The 20,752-nt window shown below is 54.1% G+C and overlaps 1 protein-coding gene across 1 annotated transcript; it reads left to right on the plus strand.

The window, feature by feature from the left end:
* The first annotated feature begins 2,015 nt into the window (after positions 1-2,015).
* LOC101549048 (B cell scaffold protein with ankyrin repeats 1) lies at positions 2,016-19,198 on the plus strand. Its single transcript, XM_055141879.1, has 7 exons — positions 2,016-2,301; positions 4,244-4,306; positions 4,437-4,727; positions 10,792-10,854; positions 14,724-14,902; positions 15,388-15,451; positions 19,020-19,198. Exons 1-7 carry the CDS (start codon positions 2,016-2,018, stop codon positions 19,184-19,186), a joined length of 1,113 nt encoding a protein of 370 aa, XP_054997854.1. The 3' UTR covers positions 19,187-19,198.
* The last annotated feature ends 1,554 nt before the right edge of the window (positions 19,199-20,752 follow it).

Genomic DNA, 20,752 nt, shown 5'->3' on the forward strand with positions numbered 1-20,752 from the left:
CAGAGCCTGGCCCCCAGCGGCCCGGGCCGGCCCCCAGGCCCCTCCCGGCCCGTTCCTGTAATCCGGCGTGTGGAGATCCATCCCCTGAGCCCAGCTGGCGCCCGCCCAGGGGCTCCCCGCCCCTCCCAGCCCAGCCCTTCTCCACCCCAGGTCCTTGTCCTCTGCCCTGGTTCCGTCCAGGCTTGAACCCAGAGCCCTGGGTTTGCGGGCGACCGTGGCCCCCACCAGCATCCATGGGGGCTGCGCGCCCTCCAAGAGCCTACACAGCCCCACGCACCAGCGGTCCCTCCTCCGCCAGGCCCCCGCGGCTCCTGGGGAGGACCGTGCCCTCTCCCTGCGCTGGCCCGTCTCTGACACCCGGCACAGCCCGGTGGCCCCAGGGCAGCTGGACCCAACAGAGCACTCGGGACTCAGCACACACAGCACCGCGACCAGGTGGTATTTACTGCGCAGCCCGTTACCGGGAGTCAGACACAGTGCCCTCGCCGCGTCTCGGTGAGTCGGCAGCTCCCTGAACACAGCGAGCAGTGCCACAGGCCCTAATACTGCAGACACGGGCGAGCTGTAGCTCCCAAATATCACAGACACAGCGAGCTGCCCTGTTCCCCGCCTGCACCTTCCTCCCGCCCTGCTGCTGTGACCACACCCGCCAGCCAGCCTTTGCCCGACAGCCCTGCGGCGTGCGGTCCCCAGAGAGCCGCCAACCAGGAGGGCAGAGCACCCCGTATCCTCAGAGCCCCGCGTGGGCCCGAGCCCTCACTCGCGCCCGGGGACGGGACCAGCTGCAGCGCTGTCGGGACGCCCGAGAAAGGCCGCAAGGCCGTCCGCGGAGGGCTGGACCCAGGGCACCCACACAGAAGGCGGCAGCCCCGCCGCCTCGGACCCGCTCGAGCCCGAGGCCAGGGCCTTGGGAATGGCCCGGAGGACGGCCCCCGGCTGAAAGCAGAGTCCTCGCAGGCTGAGTCCAGTGCTCTTGAACCGAGAGTGTCTCTGACCCTCTGTCTCCCCGGCGGATTCAGGATTCCAGTCACACCGCGGCTCTGGGCACTGAGGGCACCTGACAGGGTGGCACGGGGGCGCCTGACAGGGTGGCACGGGGGCGCGGGCACAGAAGATGGTCTCTGTTCATGGGCCGCAACTACCAGTGCTCGGGACTTACTCCTGGACTCCTGGCTCAGTGCTCGCGGCACCATGGGTGGCCCGGGAGCCAAGCCGGCGTCTCCCCTGCTGTCCTCTCTCCCCGGCTCCCAGAAGGCGTTTCAGAGGTGGGGGTGGGGGAGCCCGGGAAGGTGGTCGGCTTCCGGGGACTCACGCCCCTTAGCAGCCGAGAGGTGACAGTCCCCTCCCTGCCCCTGAGGCTTGCGGGGTCGCCTGCTCAGAGACAGTCGCCGGGTCTGGGCAAGGCCAAGGGGCGAGACGCGGGGGGGCTTCAGCCCCGCACGGCCGGTGCCCGAGCACCAAGCCCGGGTGGAGCCCAAGGGCGCAGGACGGGGGGGCGAGAAGCAGACGGGGGGCTGGGCCCCGAGCTCCCGGGTGACGCCCCAACCTGGGCTCGACCAGGACTCGCCTGGCCTTGGGGAACCACCTCAGCCCCGAGCCAGGCACGGCCCATCGGGGAAAACACCACAGGCCTGTGTTTCCCGCCTTGTCGCAAGCAGGTTGACTGATTCTTTCCTTCTGTCCCTCCTTCTGTCCCTCCTTCTGTCCCTCCCTCCTGGTCAGCTAAACTCCTCAGAGGGCAACACAGGGCAACCGCGTGCGCGACCCTCCAGTGGCTCAACCCAAGACTGGTGTTGTGTGTGTTTGCCCGATATCCATGTGCAAAAGTGTACGTAACAGATGTGTGCACACAGCTCCCTGCTCACTCGATCACTGTCGCAGCCAGGGCTCCCGAACACTGCGCCAGCTTTCCCCCGGACGCCCAGTGGCCACGTTCCCCCGAGACCCGCTGCCCGGGGGGCCCGGGGTGGGCGCGGGGAGGCGTGTCCCGCCACGTGCCACAGACTCAGACTAACATGCCGACTCTCCCAGACGCAGCCCCTCGGCGGGACCAGAAGCGCGCACCCAGGCCGGGCGCAGGGACCGAGGCCACGGGCATCACGACCCCCGGGGGGACGGAGCGGGAGCCGCGGGCTGAGCACTGCCTGCCCGAGGAGCACCCCGAGGACCTGTACGCGAGCATTCCTGGGGACAGCCCGGACGGCCCCGCAGAAGCCCCGGCCCCCGGCAGGCCGCCCCCGCCCCCGCCCCGGCCCCCCACTGCGGCCGCCCAGCTGGAGACCACCCCCCGCGGGCCGCCAGGTAACGCCGACGCCAGGCGCCCTCCTGGCTCGTGGCTCTGTCCCCTCGAGGGGGAGGCCAGCAGGGGCAGGACCTGTGTGTGTGCGTGTGTGTGTGTGTGTGTGTGTGCGTGTGTGTGTGTGTTAGTGACTCACCGTGAGTCAGACCCTCACAGAGCTGCTCATGGTCAGGTTTCCGTCACACAGTGCTCCCACACGCGTCCCTCCACCAGTGCATTTCCCAGCCCGAGTCCCCAGGTCCCCTCCCACCTCCCCCTCCCCCGCCCACAGCTGCCTCCATGGCAGACACTTTCTCTCCGTCTCTCCTTCTTCCTCTCTCCCTCTCTCCCCCTCTCCCTTTCTCCCCCTCTCTCCCTCTCTTTCCTTCTCTCTCTCCCTTTCTCCCTCTCTCCCTCTCTCTCTCCCCCTCTCCCTTTCTCTCCCTCTCTCCCCCTCTCCCTTTCTCCCTCTCTCTCCCTCCCTCTCTCTTCCTCTCTCTCTCCTTTTCTCTCCCTCTCTCTTCCTCTCTTCCTCTCTCTCTTCCTCTCTCTCTCCCTCTCTTCCTCTCTCTCTTCCTCTCTCTCTCCCTCTCTTTCTCTCTCCCTTTCCCTCTCTCCTTCTCTCTCCCTCTCTCCCTCTCTCTCCCTCCCTCTTTCTCTCTCTCTCCCTTTCCCTCTCTCCCTCTCTCTCCCTCTCTCCCTCTCCCTCCCTCTCTTTCTCTCTCTCCCTTTCCCTCTCTCCTTCTCTCTCCCTCTCTCTCCCTCTCTCTCCCTCTCTCTCCCTCTCTCTCCCTCCCTCTTTCTCTCTCTCTCCCTCCCTCTCTCTCCCTTTCTCCCTCTCTCCCTCTCCTTCTCCCTCTCTCCCTCTCTCTCCCTCTCTCTCTCCCTCTCTCTTTCTCCCTTTCTCCCTCTCTCCCTCCCCCATTTTGTCATAGCAGTTTGCAACACAGACACGGAAAGGCTGTCAGGAATATCCCTTTTCCTGCTTTAACACGGTCCCTGTCCAGCGTGACCATGCCGTCTCGTCTCCATCCCACCCACGGGGGAGAGAGTTTGAGTGTCCTGTGTCGGGAGAGCAGGGGCCCAGGCACGGCCCCTACGCGGGACAGGAGCCACGGCTCGAAGGAGGAGCATTTGCTTTTGGTCCGCCTTAGCTGCAGTGGCCAGCAGCCGTGGGCACAGCAGAGGGGCTTTCGTGCCCGGGGCCGGGGGAGCCCCCCACACCGACACCTTCTTAAACAACCTCAGCTCCTCTGGGACTCCCAACAGCCCGAGGAAGCTGGGGGTCAGCTGCAGGCCGGGCCCAGGGCACCCTGAGGGGACACGGCCCACCGGCTGGGGCAGATGCGCTCCGGGGGCCAAGAGACACTTTCCGCCCATGTTTTCACCTCTCGGCTTTGGTCAGTCGAGCCGGGGACCCTGCCACTAACTCCCCTCTTCCCTCCCCTCGCTGACTCTGAGCCCCGAGGAAGCAGCTTGTCACAAGCCGAGTGAGTGAAGAAACAGCATCTAAAAAGACGCTCGTAAGCTGAAATGAGTCTTGAGCAGACTGTTAAAAATGCTAAGGGTCAGAGAAGGTAAATTTTAAGCAAAATACCAGAGCAGTTCCATGAAAGTTAAAAGACTTCAAAAGGCCCCCACAAATAAAGTAAGAGCATTATACCTGAAAAATACAGCTTTGAAACATTTGAGAGTTGAAGCCACTTTTGTAACAATTTCCCAATATTAATCATAAAATGATGAAAATACTCCTATTCTTGGGCTGGAAAATAGCACAGCGGGTAGGGCGTTTGCCTTGCACGCAGCCAACCCGGGTTCAATTCCCAGCATCCCATATGGTCCCCTGAGCATCGCCAGGAGTAATTCCTGAGTGCAGAGCCAGGAGTAGCCCCTGAGCATCACCGGGTGTGACCCAAAAAGCAAAAAAACAAAAACAAAAATATTCCTATTCTTATGTGTCTTTAGGAGTTCCGGGGTCTTTAGCTCTTGGCCGTGCTAAGCTTCAGGACGGTGTGTTCGAGGAGGCAGGTTAGTCTCTGGGGACTGAGCCATCCTCCGGGACGCGGGAGCTCTTACCCCTCCAGCTGCTCCAGCCCTCTGGAAGGACGAGACGCAGGTGAGCACCAACACTGTAACGACCGCCTGCAAATTTTATTAGCAGGGAAAGGGCTGGAGAGCCCGGCGGAAAGAGGCCGGCACTGCTGTGACCCTGGTCCGGGATGGGAAGGAGGCCGAGACCCCAGAGAGGAGGACGAGGGAGAGGGGCAGGAGGAGGAGCCCTACACGTTTGCTGAAATCGATGACAATGATTACGACACCGTCCTGGCTCCTCGGAGCACAAAGCAGAAAAGTGGGGGCCGGTCCTTCATCATCAACAGGCCTCCGGCGCCCGCCCCTCGGCCCCCCAAGAGCCCGCAGCAAGAGGGGACCACGCCGTACATAGCTCGGGGTAAGGGTCTTTTGATGGGGGCGTGGGAGGGGGGGCATTCTCTAAGGGCCAAAGTGTCCAAATGAAAAACATCCTCAAGCCGCAGGTGAGTCGCGTTGCCCATGTCTGAGTCGAGAATCACGAGCGGGGGAAAGAGGGCGGACGAGACTGGTTTCTGATCTCCCGGAAGGAGGTAGTCTGACACCCCGTCCAAGAGCATTAGCCACTGAGTATGTGGAGAAGTGCTAAGTAACGTTCACTCCATGGCTGTGTAAGAGAGCTGCTGACTCGTGAATAATTGTGGCATGCACAAAAAGAAGGGTCCTCACTTTTCTGTCCCTAACTTTACCTTTTGTCCCTAATTCCATAGCGAATCATTTTTCAGACCTGCACAGTTTTGAATAGAAGAGTCTCGTAGATAAACCCAGTCCCTCTGATGGCTTCGTCATGACAGAGTCTCTCCTTCGTTTCAGACTCTGACCCCACTTCCTCGCTTTTGTGTGGTTCTGATGAGAACAAAGAACACCCGTGTTCCCGGGCACCGGGAGAGCTGGGGGTGGCCGGCCACTGGTGGGTGGACTCTCCAGCCTCTTTAGCAGCCTAGGAATGGCACGTAGAGGAAGAAAACACCAATTCCATTTTTGGAAAACTCATACACAGCAGATATAAAAATAAAACCTGGGTACTTTTTAGTGATTTTTTGGAGAAAATTTTAGGAATGAAAATATTTGGGTGATAAGCTGAGAGGCGATCTATATGCGGGGGATCTAAAACAAATTCCTGAAATTTCAGATATGTCAAAATATGTTCCAGAGAAACCATTCTTCTCCCGAGGCAGTCTGTACCGAGAGATGCAAGAACATATGTCAGATATATATGTGTATACACACACACACACACACACACACACACACACACACACACACGCCAAACTCAACACTGTCTATGGTGAAAGAGCTTAAGGAACTGTGAAAATTAGCAAGTGATTTCTAAACAGGAATGTTTCCTCCCAAGCAGAAGGTGGGTTTGCAGGACAGGTGGCCACGGGGTTTGGTTTGTTTCCTACTAGACTGGTGGTGCCAAGGAGCCCATGCAGTGCCAGGGGCCAAACCCACTGCGCCCTCTCCCACCCCGATGTCTACCTACATTTTCTTGGTTGGTTTGCTCCCTTGGGAAGTCACGCGAGAGATGATGCCCACGGGGGAAGGCTCCCAGCCTCAGCCGAGGATTGCCCGCGTCCCCTCCGTTGGCAGAGCCGTACTCCGGGTTCATTTGGATGATTTGGGTAGAACAGAATTTTCTTCCCTTTCAATTTTCAATCACTCTCGAGTTGCCCTTGGCATTTAGCAAAGCAACAAAGTTGTGTGTGACCTTTATTTGAGAGCCACTCAGTTTCTGGGACCCCAAAATGTCAAGTACAACTCAGTGGCTCTCAGAAATTTTCCATTGCAACGCGCTTGTCCTTGGAGTTGCTGCCTACGAAGCAACTGAAATGCAAACAGAGGCCTCGGGCACTCCTGGGAACACCAGCCGAGTCCCCGGCGGAGAGCGGCGGCCTGCCCTCCTCACGCAGAGAAGAGGGTCAAGTCCTGCCCCCTCTGGCCGGCGACCTGGTCCGGATCCCTGAGACCCGGGCCGTGGCCCACATGCCACAGGCCTCTCGCACAAAGCTCCCTGTTCTCCTCCAGCCCAGCCCTCGTGCTTGAAATAACTCACAGTGAGACTGACATGAAAAATGCCCCGGCAGGAAGCAGCCTGCAGAAACAGCCCGAGTGAATTTATGTTCCCTTTTCTCCTCTGATTTTCTAATAACCGTGCTTTGCTTCGCCTCATGTTTTGAATATTTAATATTATACCATTTTTTTCACTCAATGTCAATGTCAAAGAGAGAACTTTGCAGAAGTCGTTCTACAAGTATTTATAGTAAGTTGTGGGGTGGTTTTGCACACTTGCATTGAGGTTAATTTAAACCCCAAAAGTGGGTTTTCCTTCCTTATGGACTTTCGGGAGGTGGTGGGGGTCCCGGGCTGTCGGGCTACAGTCCTGGGACGTGCCCGGGTCCCTGAGCAGCTCTGCAATGCCAGGGACTGAGGCTGCCTGGCCCTCAACTTCCCAATGTTCACAGGTGAGCACAGTGGTCAGTGTGTCCACTCCTCTTCCTCACACCTGCCAATATTAGGTCGGAAGAGAAAAAAAATTCCCTGGGTCAGAGTGTCATCAAAGTTGGTGCCTCCGAAAATTGTGGGTAAAATAATATCCTGCAAGAATTCAAACGCACATGGGTGAGAACCCTCTCCCTGTATTCTAAAAAGATGAACATTGATGTGACTTTTTAGTCTAAGCTCCCAGTAGAGTCACATCCTCAAAACACAGCTCGCTAGGGGGTCTGGTGACAGCGAGAGTCTCTTTCACTGTCGAGAAGATTTTAAACTTGACGTAACCCCAGTTGCTCATTTTGGGGGCTGGTGTCTTTGCCTCTGTGGTCGTCTCACTGAAGACACCGCTGCAGTCCATTTCCCGGGGTCCTGCCAGTGTCTTCTGCCGTCTATGAATTCTGGTCTAATCTCAGCTTTAAATGACTCTGAGTTTATTTTTGCAAGGTACACCTCCTATTTCATTTTTTCCAGCTTTCCAAACACATGTTGAAGATATTTTCTTTTATCGATATAGATTTAATAATATATTAAAATATTTTCTTTTAACCTCTTTAGCTCCTTTGTCATGTTTTAGCTTTCCTTAAATCTGGGGGTTTAACTCCAGACTCTCAGTTCTGTTCCACTGATCTGCAGATCTATCTTGATGCAAGTACCATGCAGTTTTAATAATTAGAGCTTTGTAGTATAGCTCAGAATTGGAAAATGCATTGCCTCCCACCTTCCCCCCCCCCTTAGGGTTGCTTTGGCTTCTCAGGAAGTTTTATGGTTCCATGCAAATATTAGCAGAGATAGTCCCCTCTCTTTGAAAAAAAATGTCAAGGGGCTGGAGCGATAGCACAGCGGGTAGGGCCTTTGCCTTGCACGCGGCCGACCCGGGTTCTAATCCCAGCATCCCATATGGTCCCCTGAGCACTGCCAGGGGTAATTCCTGAGTGAAGAGCCAGGAGTAACCCCTGTGCATCGCCGGGTGTGACCCAAAAACAAAAAACAAAAAAAAAAGAAGAAAAAAAAGAAAAAAATGTCATTCGCATTTTAATGGGTACTGTGTTGCACCTTGATGGTAATTTAATTACCATCAAACCATCAAATTTAATTTAATTTAATTGGGTAAGATAGTCATTTTAACAATGTTGATTCTTCCACTCTGTGAACGGGGAGTTTCTTTCCATTTCCTGGTGTCCTCCTCCGTTTCTCTCCGCAGTGGTCAGTAGTTTCACTGTATAAGCCTTTCACCTCCCTTGCCAAGTCGGTTCTGAGGTATTTGATGTTTGGGGGTACCACTTTGAAGAGGACAGTCCTGTTTTGGTGAAGCAAGAAAGTTTTTATTAAAACTTACTTAGGAAGATGTGCGGGGAGAGAAAGAGAGGAGTGTGAGCTCGAGAGAGAACACGGGCTTCTCCTTTGCTGGAAATAGGCAGCGAAGAAGCGGGGAGACGAGTAAGTGAGACACGCTTCTCAGACTCATCACCGACCCGTCAGACCCACTGCAGTCTCGGATACGAGTCTGCCCTCTGCGTAAGCTCTGAGTGCTGCCAGCCCAGTACTTGTTCTCGTGACCCGTTCTTGGGACGCTTTCAGATGCACGTGGTCAATGTGAACTGCCTGGTAGGTGTTTCGCTGGCAGAAGCAATTTAAAGTTCGCAAATACTAACTGCAAAAAAAGACAAACAGATTCTGGTCTTCACAGCTACGTGGCTCTGCGGTGCGAGGGCTTAGTCCTGCGTCACTTTCGCAGGCCAGCTTTCTCTAGGAGAGGAGCTAAACTATGACTTTCCCAGGGTGACGGCTTGTTCCAAACACTCCCCGGCTTTCATGGAAATGTAAAGTAGTGCCTGACCCTGCTACGGGGCCTTTGCAAGGGTGGGAGGTTTGTCCACAGGTGCTGTGGGAGTCCCCGTGAGGGGTGGATTCAGCACAAGCTCCTCCCGGCCCCTTTGGCCCACCACCCCGGGCTGCGGCCAGCCACAAGCCCCCGTGAGATCTCTAATACAACAGGCTTTTCCGTTTCACAACAGAAACTGAGGGAGCGTTTTCTGTTGATGGAGCACAGCTAAGCTTCACTGTACTGCATGAAGGCCATGAATTCATCAGCAGAAAACATTTCAATAAAATAGAACAAATAAATTGGAGGGGGCTCTCCAGACAGTGCTCGGGGCCAGGGCTCTCTGAGGTGTTTGGACAGCCAGACCAGGAGACTCAGTCCTCCAGCCATGCACACCCTCAGGAGCATTTTAACACCAAGACCTGGAAAATAAATTCCACTTCTAAGCCCCTGTAACTGCAAAATTCCAAAGTTTTTAAGCTTTAATTGTATTTTTGACTTGGAGAATTTGTCTGATTTTATCTTTGGATTCAGAATCTTTTCCATCTTACTGGTACCAGACTAAAACTTTACTTTGTCTCGGTTATTAAGCAATTTTAAATAATTTTAACCAATTTAAAAATAGTTTCAAACAATTTTGTTTTAAAATGGGGCATGTAACCTACACATTATTGAAATTTGAAAATATTTCATTTTTTAAGGTTTAAGGGTTCTTAGAGCTGGCCAATGTAGGGAAGTGCCTCTAATATCCTACAGTCCATTCACACGTGGCATACGGGGAAAATGTAAACTACAGACCTAGAATTCGCAAGCTATATTATCATGTTTTCCAAGCACTAAGTTGAAACAGAAAATTGACTTTCACCCAGCTATTTGTTTTATGTAATTTTTTTACGCTGAAAATGTATCTGTCCTCTCTATTGAAAGAGGCCAGTGGAGTGGACATCCTTTCTCCCTAGGCAAGGCAGAAACCTGCACGCCCAGTAAAAAAATGAGGTCTCTCTCTCTCAAAAGGACGTGACCTAGGCTGATCACACAGAGGTTCCTGTCCTTGGTCTTACGGTGACTGCAGGGGGCAGTTCCCTGGCACAGGAGACCCTGCCAACACCAGCAGGCAGGAGACAGGCGCCCGCACGCCCTCCCTGTGTCTCTTCTCCTGTAAGGGAAATGGTGGTGAATGAAGAGCTAGCCACGCTGTGAAGAACCGATTCCTCAAGGCTGAGGGGCTTGGTCCCATCTCCCTAACAGTTCTGGAATCATTGCAAAATGTCTCAGCCCTTAAGAAGTTACTTACTTCACCTGTCCCTCATCTACAGACATACAAGTTTGAACTAAATCTTGAAGGCCTTTTCCAGATCCCAGATCTTGTAACACAGACTGTCCGTGAAAAATAAATGGAACTCTAGGATATTCATTTGCAAATGTCAAGTTATAAAGAGTGTAGACTTTCATTAACAAATGCCAGAAGCGACAGAGAACTTTGTGGGTGTCCAATAAATATTAAACAATCGATTTTATCTGTCATCTGCAAAATGGGGTGAGTAATGCTGACTTGTCTGAGAATTCTGTGTGAGGAAATAAATGAGAACAAAGCACTTTTCAGATAATGAAGCAATTCAAATAAGCTGCTTTAATTGTTTTGAGGTCTAGCTGGATGATGTAAGAACAAAGTGTCTTGCTGCATCTGTGAAATACAGCCATCTTTCCATCTGTTTTAAAAAAAAACAGTCATTATCCTTGCTTATCATCAAAAGTCAGCATGAGTAATTTCTGTACAAATGGAATTTTTCATGTGGTTTCAACATTTCTCATTTCACAAAATGCAACTTTTTATCTTTACCTGCTTTCAACATGGACTCGTGTGTTGATTTAAATTGTTCAATGAGACATTGCATCAGTATTACATTATTTCACCCAGAGAAAATGTTTTTTGAAGTGAATGATAAATTGCACAAATGAGGAAAAATGTATATTTAATACTCCTCCTACTCAAAACTAATACAATTCAGGCCTTGTTACTGGGGAAATTACGAATGCATGCTAGTTTAGTGGAGACCTCCACGGTGTGCTCAATAAATAATGAGACTCAATGCTGTCTTCCCTACAGTGTTTCAGCAGAAAGCCAGGAGCCAATCTGATGGTGACAAGTTCCCTGGTCCCAAGAGACAAGGTACTTACCGACCTCAACTCGGGTTTACTTAATCACCTCCCGGTAAGACCAAAAGTTCCATGAATACAAGGAAAGGCAACCGAGGCAAACCACTGTGCATTGATTGGTTCCATTCTTCAGTGAATTACACAGGGACTTTTGCCATAAAAAATATAAGAAATAATTTTTCCTTACTCCTGCCTCCACACTCAGGGACCGCTCCTGGTGGGCTCAGGGGACCATACGGGACACAGGAGTCTGGACCCTGTTGGCCGTGTCCAGGCAAGCACCCTTCCTGCTGAACTCTCTCCAGCCCCAATATCTTCTTTTTTTAATCTATTATATTTTCCAGCACCAAAATCTTTCTCAAAAGATAAATGTTGGATCCAGAGCAACAGCACGGTGGGCAGGGCATTGGCCTTGCATGTGGCCAACCCAGACTCCGTCTCCACCACCCCACAGTCCCCCGAGCCCTCAGGAGAGACCCCTGAATGTAGAGCCAGGAGTCAGCCCTGAGCACTGCTGAATGTGATAGAACTGAAATGAATGCTGAAAGCTACAGGAACTATTAGGTTCCACATGCTTTGAACTCTTAATGAGAAAATTCTTCTCAAGAAATGTTCTAATAAATTACCCAGTTTTCGAAATTAACTTTGGGTAGAATTCAGAGGAAAATCTGATGGAGGCCATAGGAGAAGAAGGAAAGTGGCAGTTAACAAGTTCCCTGGCACAGTTCTGGGGGCACCTAATCCCGTATATCTGTGCAGCATGGGGAGAGGGTCCTCGGGAGGGGAGAGGCCAAGTCAGGGAGGAGGGTGGGGAGAGAATGATGACAGGTGGGCAGCAGGGACTCTGCTTACTCTGGCTTTAGTGACAGATCCACCCACTCGTGGCTTCAATGTCCCATCCCAGTTGTCTAACTTTCTGAGGGCTAGGTCACTAAATATTTGCTCAAAGTTTGAAAGAATTTGTTCTCTTGATATTAAAATACAACGTACTGATGATTAGTCAGGGTGGAGCCTTTCCTTGGCTTCCTTTAGACTCTCGTGGGCATCAGAATTTGTAAAACCAAAATCAAATGTGGTTGTGTTGGCAAGGACTGGAGGAACATCAAGATTTAAGACACCACGAAACCTCTCTGCAGCCAGAATCTGCAGGAAAACTGTTAGACAACATTTTTAAAAATCAGAGTAATTGGGAAGGTTTTGATATTAACGATGTGCCTAAAGGTCATCATCTATCCAACGATTTGTCCCTAAACTTTTTAAGCTAATTATGACCATTGAGTTCCTGAGGGGCACAGCAGGACAGTGAAACCTGCCAGTTCCTGAATTAGTGAATATGATTCAAATATCCCCCAACGTGCCTTCAGATACTCCGGCTTCTTAGTAGGGAGCCTTGCGAAGGCAGCACAAGCCTCACCAGCTGTCACAAAGCTGCCTTTCGAAGTGCTCGGCAGAGTCTCTGGAGGTGAGGGACGTCCTTCCGTCACCCCACTGTGGGAGGAAGAGTCATCTTCCCCGTGAAGCAGGAGCGTTCGGAGGGGCCCCACTCTAGACATCCAGAGCGTTAGCAGCTACACTATGGCTAAGCCAAGGGGGTCTACACAGGGAAGGAATACAAGGGCTTCTTCAAGGACCCCCAGAGCCCCTGCCCCGTGAGACCACGCCCAGTGTCTAGAGCAGCCAGGAGAGAGTGAGGGCCAAGCAGAAGTGAAGAAACGAGGTCAGTTTCCTGAGACAGAAAATTAATGACATAATTTCCATGGAAACTCATCTCTCCAGATCAAATTTTGTCTTTAAAAAAAGACAAAGAAAATTCTAGGGACTTTAGAGGCCGGGGCAAAAGCACAGCGGGTAGGGCGTTTGCCTTGCACATGGCTGACCCAAGTTTGATTCCCAGCATCCCATATGGTCCCCCGAGCACCGCCAGGAGTAATTCCTGAGTGCAGAGCCAGGAGTAACCCCTGAGTATCGCCGGGTGTGACCCAAAAAGGAAAAAAAAAATCTAGCACTTTGGAGTTTAAATCTTCCACCAAAATACGGGCTGGTGCAATAGCACAGTGGTTGGGTGTTCGCCTTTCACACGGCCGACCTGAGTTCGATTCCTTCGCCCCTCTCGGAGAGCCCGGCAAGCTACCGAGAGTATCGAGCCTGCGCAGCAGAGCCTGGCAAGCTACCCGTGCGTATTGGATATGCCAAAGACAGTAACATACAGTCTCTCAATGAGAGACGTTACTGGTGCCCGCTTGAACATATCGATGAGCAACGGGATGACAGTGACAGTGACCAAAATACAGTTTTAAAATCCATTTCCTCAAGTGAGTTTTAAAATCGGCCTGCGGTGGTGAGGTAGGTGAATGTGCCACCCCTCCCCACGCCCTCCCCACACCCTCCCCACACCCTCTCCGACACAGGGCAGGGGCTGGCGCGTCTCACCCCTGCACACAACAGCTGGATTTTTTTGGCGGCTTTGAAGCTGATCTGTTTTGGCGGCTGTTGTGGTGCCCGTGTTCACCGACCTGGTGAATCCCAGCCCCACCCACCACACGGCCAGAACATTCTCATTCCCTGGGCCTGCCCGCTACGGAGGGCCCGTAAAGGTGGGCACTGGTCCAAGACTCGGCATGGCAGGCCGGAGAGCCAGACGGAGGCACGAGCTCCTTCCCGGGGACCCAGAAGCACCCCCGGCCCGTCCTCACGGGACCACGGAGGGTCTGGGCCCGAATTTCTGCACAGGGTTCAGGCGGGAATCACGGGGGGGGGGGGGGGTGCAGCGTGAGGCGGGGCCGAGTGTAGGAAAGAGACGAGGCCACGGCAAGAAGCAGCTTGAGAGCCTCTGGCTGGGCCCGGGCTCCACGTGCCTGCAGGACCACCGAGGACGCCTCACCAGGGCCTTCCCCGTTCTCTCCCCGAGAGCCCTCAGCTGCGCTCAGCAGGGGCTGGTCTCCGCAGGCCTCCCCAGGCCCCGTGTCTCCAGGCCCAGCAGCAGAATCAAAGGACGGACTGAAGCGAAATGGCGAGCGGCAGAAGGGAGTGACCGACACGCTCCTGAGCCTGTGGGGGGGGGGGGATGTCACGCGCTCCTGAGCCTGTGGGGGGGGTGGGTCCCGCGGGGCTCCCGAGGGGCAGCGTAGGCCTGGCGGCAGCAAAGACAGGACAGCGGGGGAGTTAGCCGGGGCTGGCAGGGGAGGGAGAGTTACAGGGCGAGTGTGGGCGGGCCGGTGGCTCTCGCGGCAGGCGTCCGGGCCGGGCCAGGGCACAGGACCTGCCCAGGGCGGTGGGTCTCCGTCCCCAGGCCCAGCCAGCGCGGCGCGAGAGGAGGCCCTGCTCGAGCCACTCAGGCCCCCTGCACGCGGCAGACGGGGCCGCACCCTGCGTGCCCCACAGCTCTGCACACACGCGTGTCCTCCCCACCCCGGCACCCGGTTGGAGCATCCCCAGAGAGGGGCGGAGCTCACATTCCTGACGCGGCTCTGTTCCCAGTGCCCTCGTGGGACGGGGAAGCAAGAGCCCAGATGGGGCTGGCATAGAGCACTGCCCCGCCAGGGAGGGAGCCCCACCCCTGCCTGTGTCAAGCAGGACAAAGACCCTCACTGCTCATAGAGCACTGCCCGTCACACTGACCCTGAGCTGGCCCCAGGCTGACCCGCACACTCCCGTCACACTGACCCGCACTGCCCTGTCACACTGACCCCATGCTGGCCCCATCACACTGACCCCCACTGTCCCCATCACACTGACCCTCACTGTCCCTGTCACACTGACCCTCACTGTCCCTGTCACACTGACCCTGTGATGACCCTCACTGTCCCAGGCTGACCCGAATTGTCCCGTCACACTGACCCTCACTGTCCCGTCACTCTAACCCTGAGCTGCCCCCCGCCCCAGACAGAGCCCGGGACGGGATCCCCGTCTCCGCCGTGGCCAAGAGCTGCCTGGATGCCGACCAGGAGGAGCTGATCGTCCTGCAGGAGCGGGTGCGGAATGGGGAGCTGAGCGTGGACAAGGCCCTGGAGAGGTTCCGGCGCTGGCAGCTGGGAAAGGAGGACCTGGAGGCCCGCCAGCAGGTACCGGCACCGCCTGGTGTGGGCTGCAGTCTCGGAGACGCTCCCCAACCCCGCTGGGAGTCGGGAAACGGCGGGTTCCGCATCTGCCAACTGCCAGCCGGCCAGACACGGCTGTCCCGAGAGTGGGCACACGGTGGCCCTCGCTGCTGCCGTCTGCACAGGTGCTCAGATCCACGGGGTGTGGTGTAGACAGGCCCCAGGGCCCCCAGCCAGGCGCCAGCGTAAGTGTCCTGCCCTTCAACTGGAAACCAAGAGCCAGAGCGACAGTCCAGCAGGCTGGGCTCTGCACACAACTGACCTGGGTCTGGTCTCAGCACCCAGCACGGTCCCCGAGCCCTGCCGGGAGTGACCCCCGAGCAGCACGGGACCATGCAGACTGCCGTCCCCACCAGCAACCGGTGGTGTGGACAGAGTCCATCGGGGGCGCGGCGGGAGCTGCAGGATGCCAACTCCCCCTCTGACTCACCCCTCCCTTCCCCACTCAGGAAAAACTCCGCCAGCTCCGAGACTGCATCATTGGGAACAGGCCAGGCGACGAGACCTCCTACGGTAGGTAGACGGGGGTCTTCTCAGACGCCAGGCCAGGACGCTGGGCGCTGGGCGCTCGGCACGGGGAGAGGCGCCCTCCCCGCCCGCGGGGCCCCTGCGAGGCTGCGAGTTACCGCGTGAAGCGCCTTTCGCCTTACCCGACCTGGAATGACGGACGCCGGAGCCCTGCCCCCCTGTAGTTCCAATGGGAGCGGCAAATAACAGACTTCTGCTTCTGGTGTTTTTTGCACCAGCCACTTTACACCGTGCTAAATTATTAAGCAGTCATACTTTTTTAATAAGGGAGAATATTCTCAGTTCCCACACAATTGTCCACATGTGGGTCATTTTCCAGCGCGAGCCTCCGGTCGCCTTTCCCGCGGCCAGGAAATGTGGCTCCGGGCGCCGCCGAGCCCCCTGCCGACGATTCACCGCTGCTGTCTGTCGGGGGAGGCTCTTGTTTGCATCTCCGCGCAGCCAAACGTTATTAAGATGGTAAATCTTCCCCGAAGATGAACAACACGTTTCCAGACTGAACAGAAGTGGCGTGCTGGGTGACGCTGCCAAGGGCCCTGCGCCTCCTCTCCAGCCACACTGCGGGTCCAGCGACGCCTCATGGCGGGAAACGCACTGTGAGATTCGTCTTCCTTTCACATGACTTGACTATCTGCTTTCCCACTGAGAATGCGATCTCTCAGACGGGTTTCGGGAAAACGGAAGGCGGCTTCCCAGAAGCACGGAGGCCACAGACGCAGCTGGTGTAGAGTTTGCTGTGCTCACCTCCCTCTAGCTGGGATGCCGACGTGTTAGCAACAAACAGAGCCACAGAACATCCAAATCATCTTACGGGACACGGCCAGGAGCTGGTAATACTGACCGCTTACTGCATACCAAATGTGATGCGTTGATTCCTGAAAGCAACTCTTGAGATAGGCATTGGTAGCAATTCAAAAATAAAAGGGAGTTGATTCTGAGACAGAAGCCCAAAGACACCCAAGACTCCAGACTCCGTGCTCTGGATTCCTCGCCTCCGTTAGAGACCCACGCGCTTCCTCCCGGCCCGGGTGAAGTGAGAAGCCACAGAGGAGCCGCCCACTGTCCGCAGTACTGTTTCTGGTCAAAAGCGAGTCCGTGGCGTCAGGCATGGCAGCCTGGGAGCTTAGCCGAGACACAGGCGCGCTCCCGAGGGGTTCCTTGGCAGAGGACAGCAGTGTCGTGGCTCTGGCCCAAAGACCCGAGTTGGGAGCAGACGGAGCTGCCAGGACACCCCGGGCCCCGAATGTCACCACGGCTGGGAGGGTCTAAGACCTCCTCTGGCCAGGTCAGAGTCAGAAGACCCCCGAGGAGAGTCGCAGGGACTCGAGGGCCTGTAGGCCCAGCCCCACTCAGGGACCTGGAAATCGTCTTGGGCTTCCTCACGATTCATCCCCGGAAAAGGCACCCAGGCAGCCAGCAGCCCCCTCTCAGAGGAACGTCAGAGCCCAGAATGCATCAGCCCTAATGGCCAGCAGGCCGCTGCTCTCTGCATTTTAAAAAAGACATAAAAAGAAATGGAAAAAGGTCATTCTTGAGAAAAATAAGCCATCAGTAGAAATTAAGATGAGGCTACTCTGGTCTGACCAGACCACTGAGGCAAAGAGGGGGCTGGAGAGAGAGAACACAGGCTCTTTGCACATGCAGACCCCTGAGCACGACGGGCGTGGCCCCAAACCAAGAGGTAAATAGGGAACCTTGGAATAAATTTGAAACTAGACGTGGCCACACACGGGAACTGTTGAAAGTGAAATTACAATTAAGAAATGAAACGTCTGGGGCTGGAGAGCCAGTGCAGCACAGGGGCATCTGCCCCTCACACAGCTGGCCTGGGCCCGATCCCCAGCCCATACGGCCTAAGCACAGCCAGATAGGGCCTAAAAATAGCGGGGGGGGGGGGAAAGCATTTTTAAAATGGGCCTCTGCCAGATTAGACGTAGCAGAAGTGAATAATGAAGCTGATGGGAAGAGTAGACTGACCTAGGGTGACGAGCTGAAGCCCCAGGTGAGTGCACACCTGTCCCAGCAGGAGGGAAACGGGTAAAGACATAATGGCCCAAAAATGCACCAAAATGTAATGCCAGCCACCTCCACAGAGTGCCAAGAACTTACCCAAGGGCCAGAATGACTTCACAGGCAACTTATAAATTACCTCAAAGGAAGATAAAGGGACAATGAAGGTTTGTCACTGTCACTGTCACTGTCATCCCGTTGCTCATCGATCTGTTCGAGCGGGCACCAGTAACTGTCTCTCACTGAGAGACTTATTGTTACTGTTTTTGGCATATCCAGTACACATGGGTAGCTTGCCAGGCTCTGCCGTGTGGGCTCGATACTCTCGGTAGCTTGCCAGGCTCTCCGAGAGGGGCGAAGGAATCAACTCAGGTCGGCGGCGTGAAAGGCGAAAGCCCAACCGCTGTGCGATGCAGTTATATTGTTAAAATACTAAAAGGGGGGAAATAACCACAGAATTCTATACCCAGTTTACATACCTTCATAGCTTTGTTGAAACAAAGTCATTTTCAGATAAATTAAATAGAAAAATTCATTCATAGGCAGCAAAACTGAAATATAAGATGCCAACAAACGCTATACAGTGTGAAGACGCTATAACAAATTCACAATAAGGAGTAAACTGAAAAGCATACAAAGTAGATAGATAAAAATGTTTCATCTCATACTACCATTTCAAAGATAACAAAGTGAGGGCTGGAGTGATAGCACAGCGGGTAGGGCGTTTGCCTTGCACGCGGCCGACCCAGGTTCAATTCCCCGCATCCCATATGGTCCCCTGAGCACTGCCAGGAGTAATTCCTGAGTGCATGAGCCAGGAGTAACCCCTGTGCATCGCCGGGTGTAACCCAAAAAGCAAAATAAATAAATAAATAAAATAACAAAGTAATATATTAACACCAATGTTCTGGTTTTAAACATTTGAGGAAACAAAAACTACTACAAAGAAGATAGAAGAGAGAGCTGGTTAAGGGGCTTGCACTGCACGTGTGGCTGGGCGCATGTAGAAAAATGCTCATTTTACAGTCAGTTTGCCCCGAGCATGTGCTGGAAGGACTTAGAAGCAAGGGCAGTGCCCGTGAGGACATTTGGCACACCATCTCTGCATACAAAAACAAGTAAATAATTAGGAATAAAGATAGGCTGAGTGTCATCCATCAGGAGAAAGCATTAACTCACACCCATGTGTCGTACCAGGCTGCTGGGGAGGATGTTCCTAAATAGATTCTCCACGGAAAGGTCTGGAATCCACCATCCATCATTACTCTCCAGAGTGGATTTTTCATGCTGTAGCCTGGGCTCCATCCCTCCACGGCAGAGCAGCAAGCTTTGATAAAGCATCCCTCAGTTCCTAAGCCAGGCTGAAGCAGCAGGGAGAGGGAGACGCCAGCACGCGCTGACACGCTGCACGGTGGTGTGGGAGTGCGGCTCTGGCATCAGGCCGTCACGTCTCGGTCACCTCAAAGGCCAAGTGTGTTGACAATGAGGGGATGAAGCTGGAGCTCCGCGCTGGGCGATACTCAGGCTGTTTTCTGTTTTCTAGGTCACCTGACCATTGTGCACCACCCGACTGGTAAGTGTCGGCCAAAGGTCCCCCAGAACAACGCGGCCAGCCGGCCTCGGTGCCGACGTGAACTCACCCAGCCGGGCCGGACGGTGTCAAAACTCACATCAGCGTTTATGTTTCCCCATTGCTGTGAAGCCACTTGACACGAGGAGACGCTCGACCAGCAGAGGCCTTGTGGTGGGGCAGGCGGCACCCCACCTCACGGCGTGCTAGCTGTGACCCTGGCCGGTCACCCCACACGGCGGGCCTCAGTTTACTGTGTGAGATTGAGATTTCAGGGGCCTGAATCAAGACTGAGAGCCCGGGGAAGCACGGAGGGGCCCCTCAGAGCCCGGGATGCAGCAGTGCCCGTGCCGGGAGCCAGGCCAGCCCCAGGGGCTACGGGGCTCTGAAGCGGCAGGCAGGGCCGGGCCGGACAGCGGCCCTGGACCGTGAGAAGGGGACAAGCTCTCCTGCGCAGGGCGACGCTGGTCCTGCTGAACGCGGGGATCAGTGACTGCTCGGCCAGACGGGAATTGCTAGTGGGGGTCAGGGCCAGTGAACGGAAGGCCGGGAGTGTCCCGCCGGGAGTGCCCCGCCCGGGAGTGCCCACGGCAGGGCGAGCAGCCTCACGGCTGACTCCTCTCAGCACTCCACACTTGGCCCCCGCCCTGGTCTGTGCAGAGAGAAACGCAAGCGCGGAATGAATAAACCATCAACTCCCTAAAATATTGACCTAGTAATCGAGTTTGTCTTTCCAGGTAGTGAAAGCATCCACAGTGAAAATAAGTTACCTAACATACCCTTGGGCAACAAGGTAGGATGCATTTTATCTTTAATTTATTTTTCTTAATGCAGCGACTTCTCTCCTGACTGTGCTTTGAAACATTCGAATAAATATGAACCAGATAGGGTGGCATAAGCGTGTCCATGCAAAAGCTATGAGTAGTTTTTAAAAATTACCAATGGGAAGAAATCAGGTAAAGAATTCAGGGGGAAACTCCCAGACCTGGCGTGGTCGAGGGTCCAGAGAGAGTCCAAGGAGGTTAAGACGTTTCCCTGGCACACAGCTAACCCAGTTTGATCCCTGGCACCACCAGGGATGGCCCGAAAATAAAAAAGACAACTAAACATAGTTGAGTCCCACATGTACAGAGCAACTAAATTTTAGAGGAATTCTGACTGCATCGATGATTCCTCTACTTATAGTATATGGAGGGCTTAACATTTGGTTATAGGAAAAATATAATCCCAAATATTTTTTCACTTAGATATGTGTTACTTCACAATATAGTTAACTGAAGAGAACTCGTTAATGAGAAGTTAAAACTAACACTACAAATAAATCAGCAATTAAAATCCAAGTATGAGACAATACTTATAGCACCCTAACCACCAGTTTTTCTGTATAAAACTCCTGTTATTCCAACTATCTACATATGTGATATCGGAAACATGCACTGTTGTTATCCAAGGGTAACGTATCCAAATCAGCAGCTAGACTTCCTGCTGAAACCCAAATGATGGCGTGTGGTCACCATCCTAACGAACGATGTCACTGTAGCAATAACACTTTAAGCTCCATATCATCCCCTAAGTTATCAGTAACCACAAAAGTCATCCGCTGTCAGGAATTGCTTGATATAACTGCATTTCCAGATCATTCTGTGGCTCACCAGTGAGCTACTCATGAGTGTATAGGCAGTAATGAAGTCTCCATCACTTTGACA

The sequence above is a fragment of the Sorex araneus genome, chromosome 6 (assembly GCF_027595985.1).
Source record: "Sorex araneus isolate mSorAra2 chromosome 6, mSorAra2.pri, whole genome shotgun sequence".
NCBI lineage: Eukaryota > Metazoa > Chordata > Mammalia > Eulipotyphla > Soricidae > Sorex > Sorex araneus.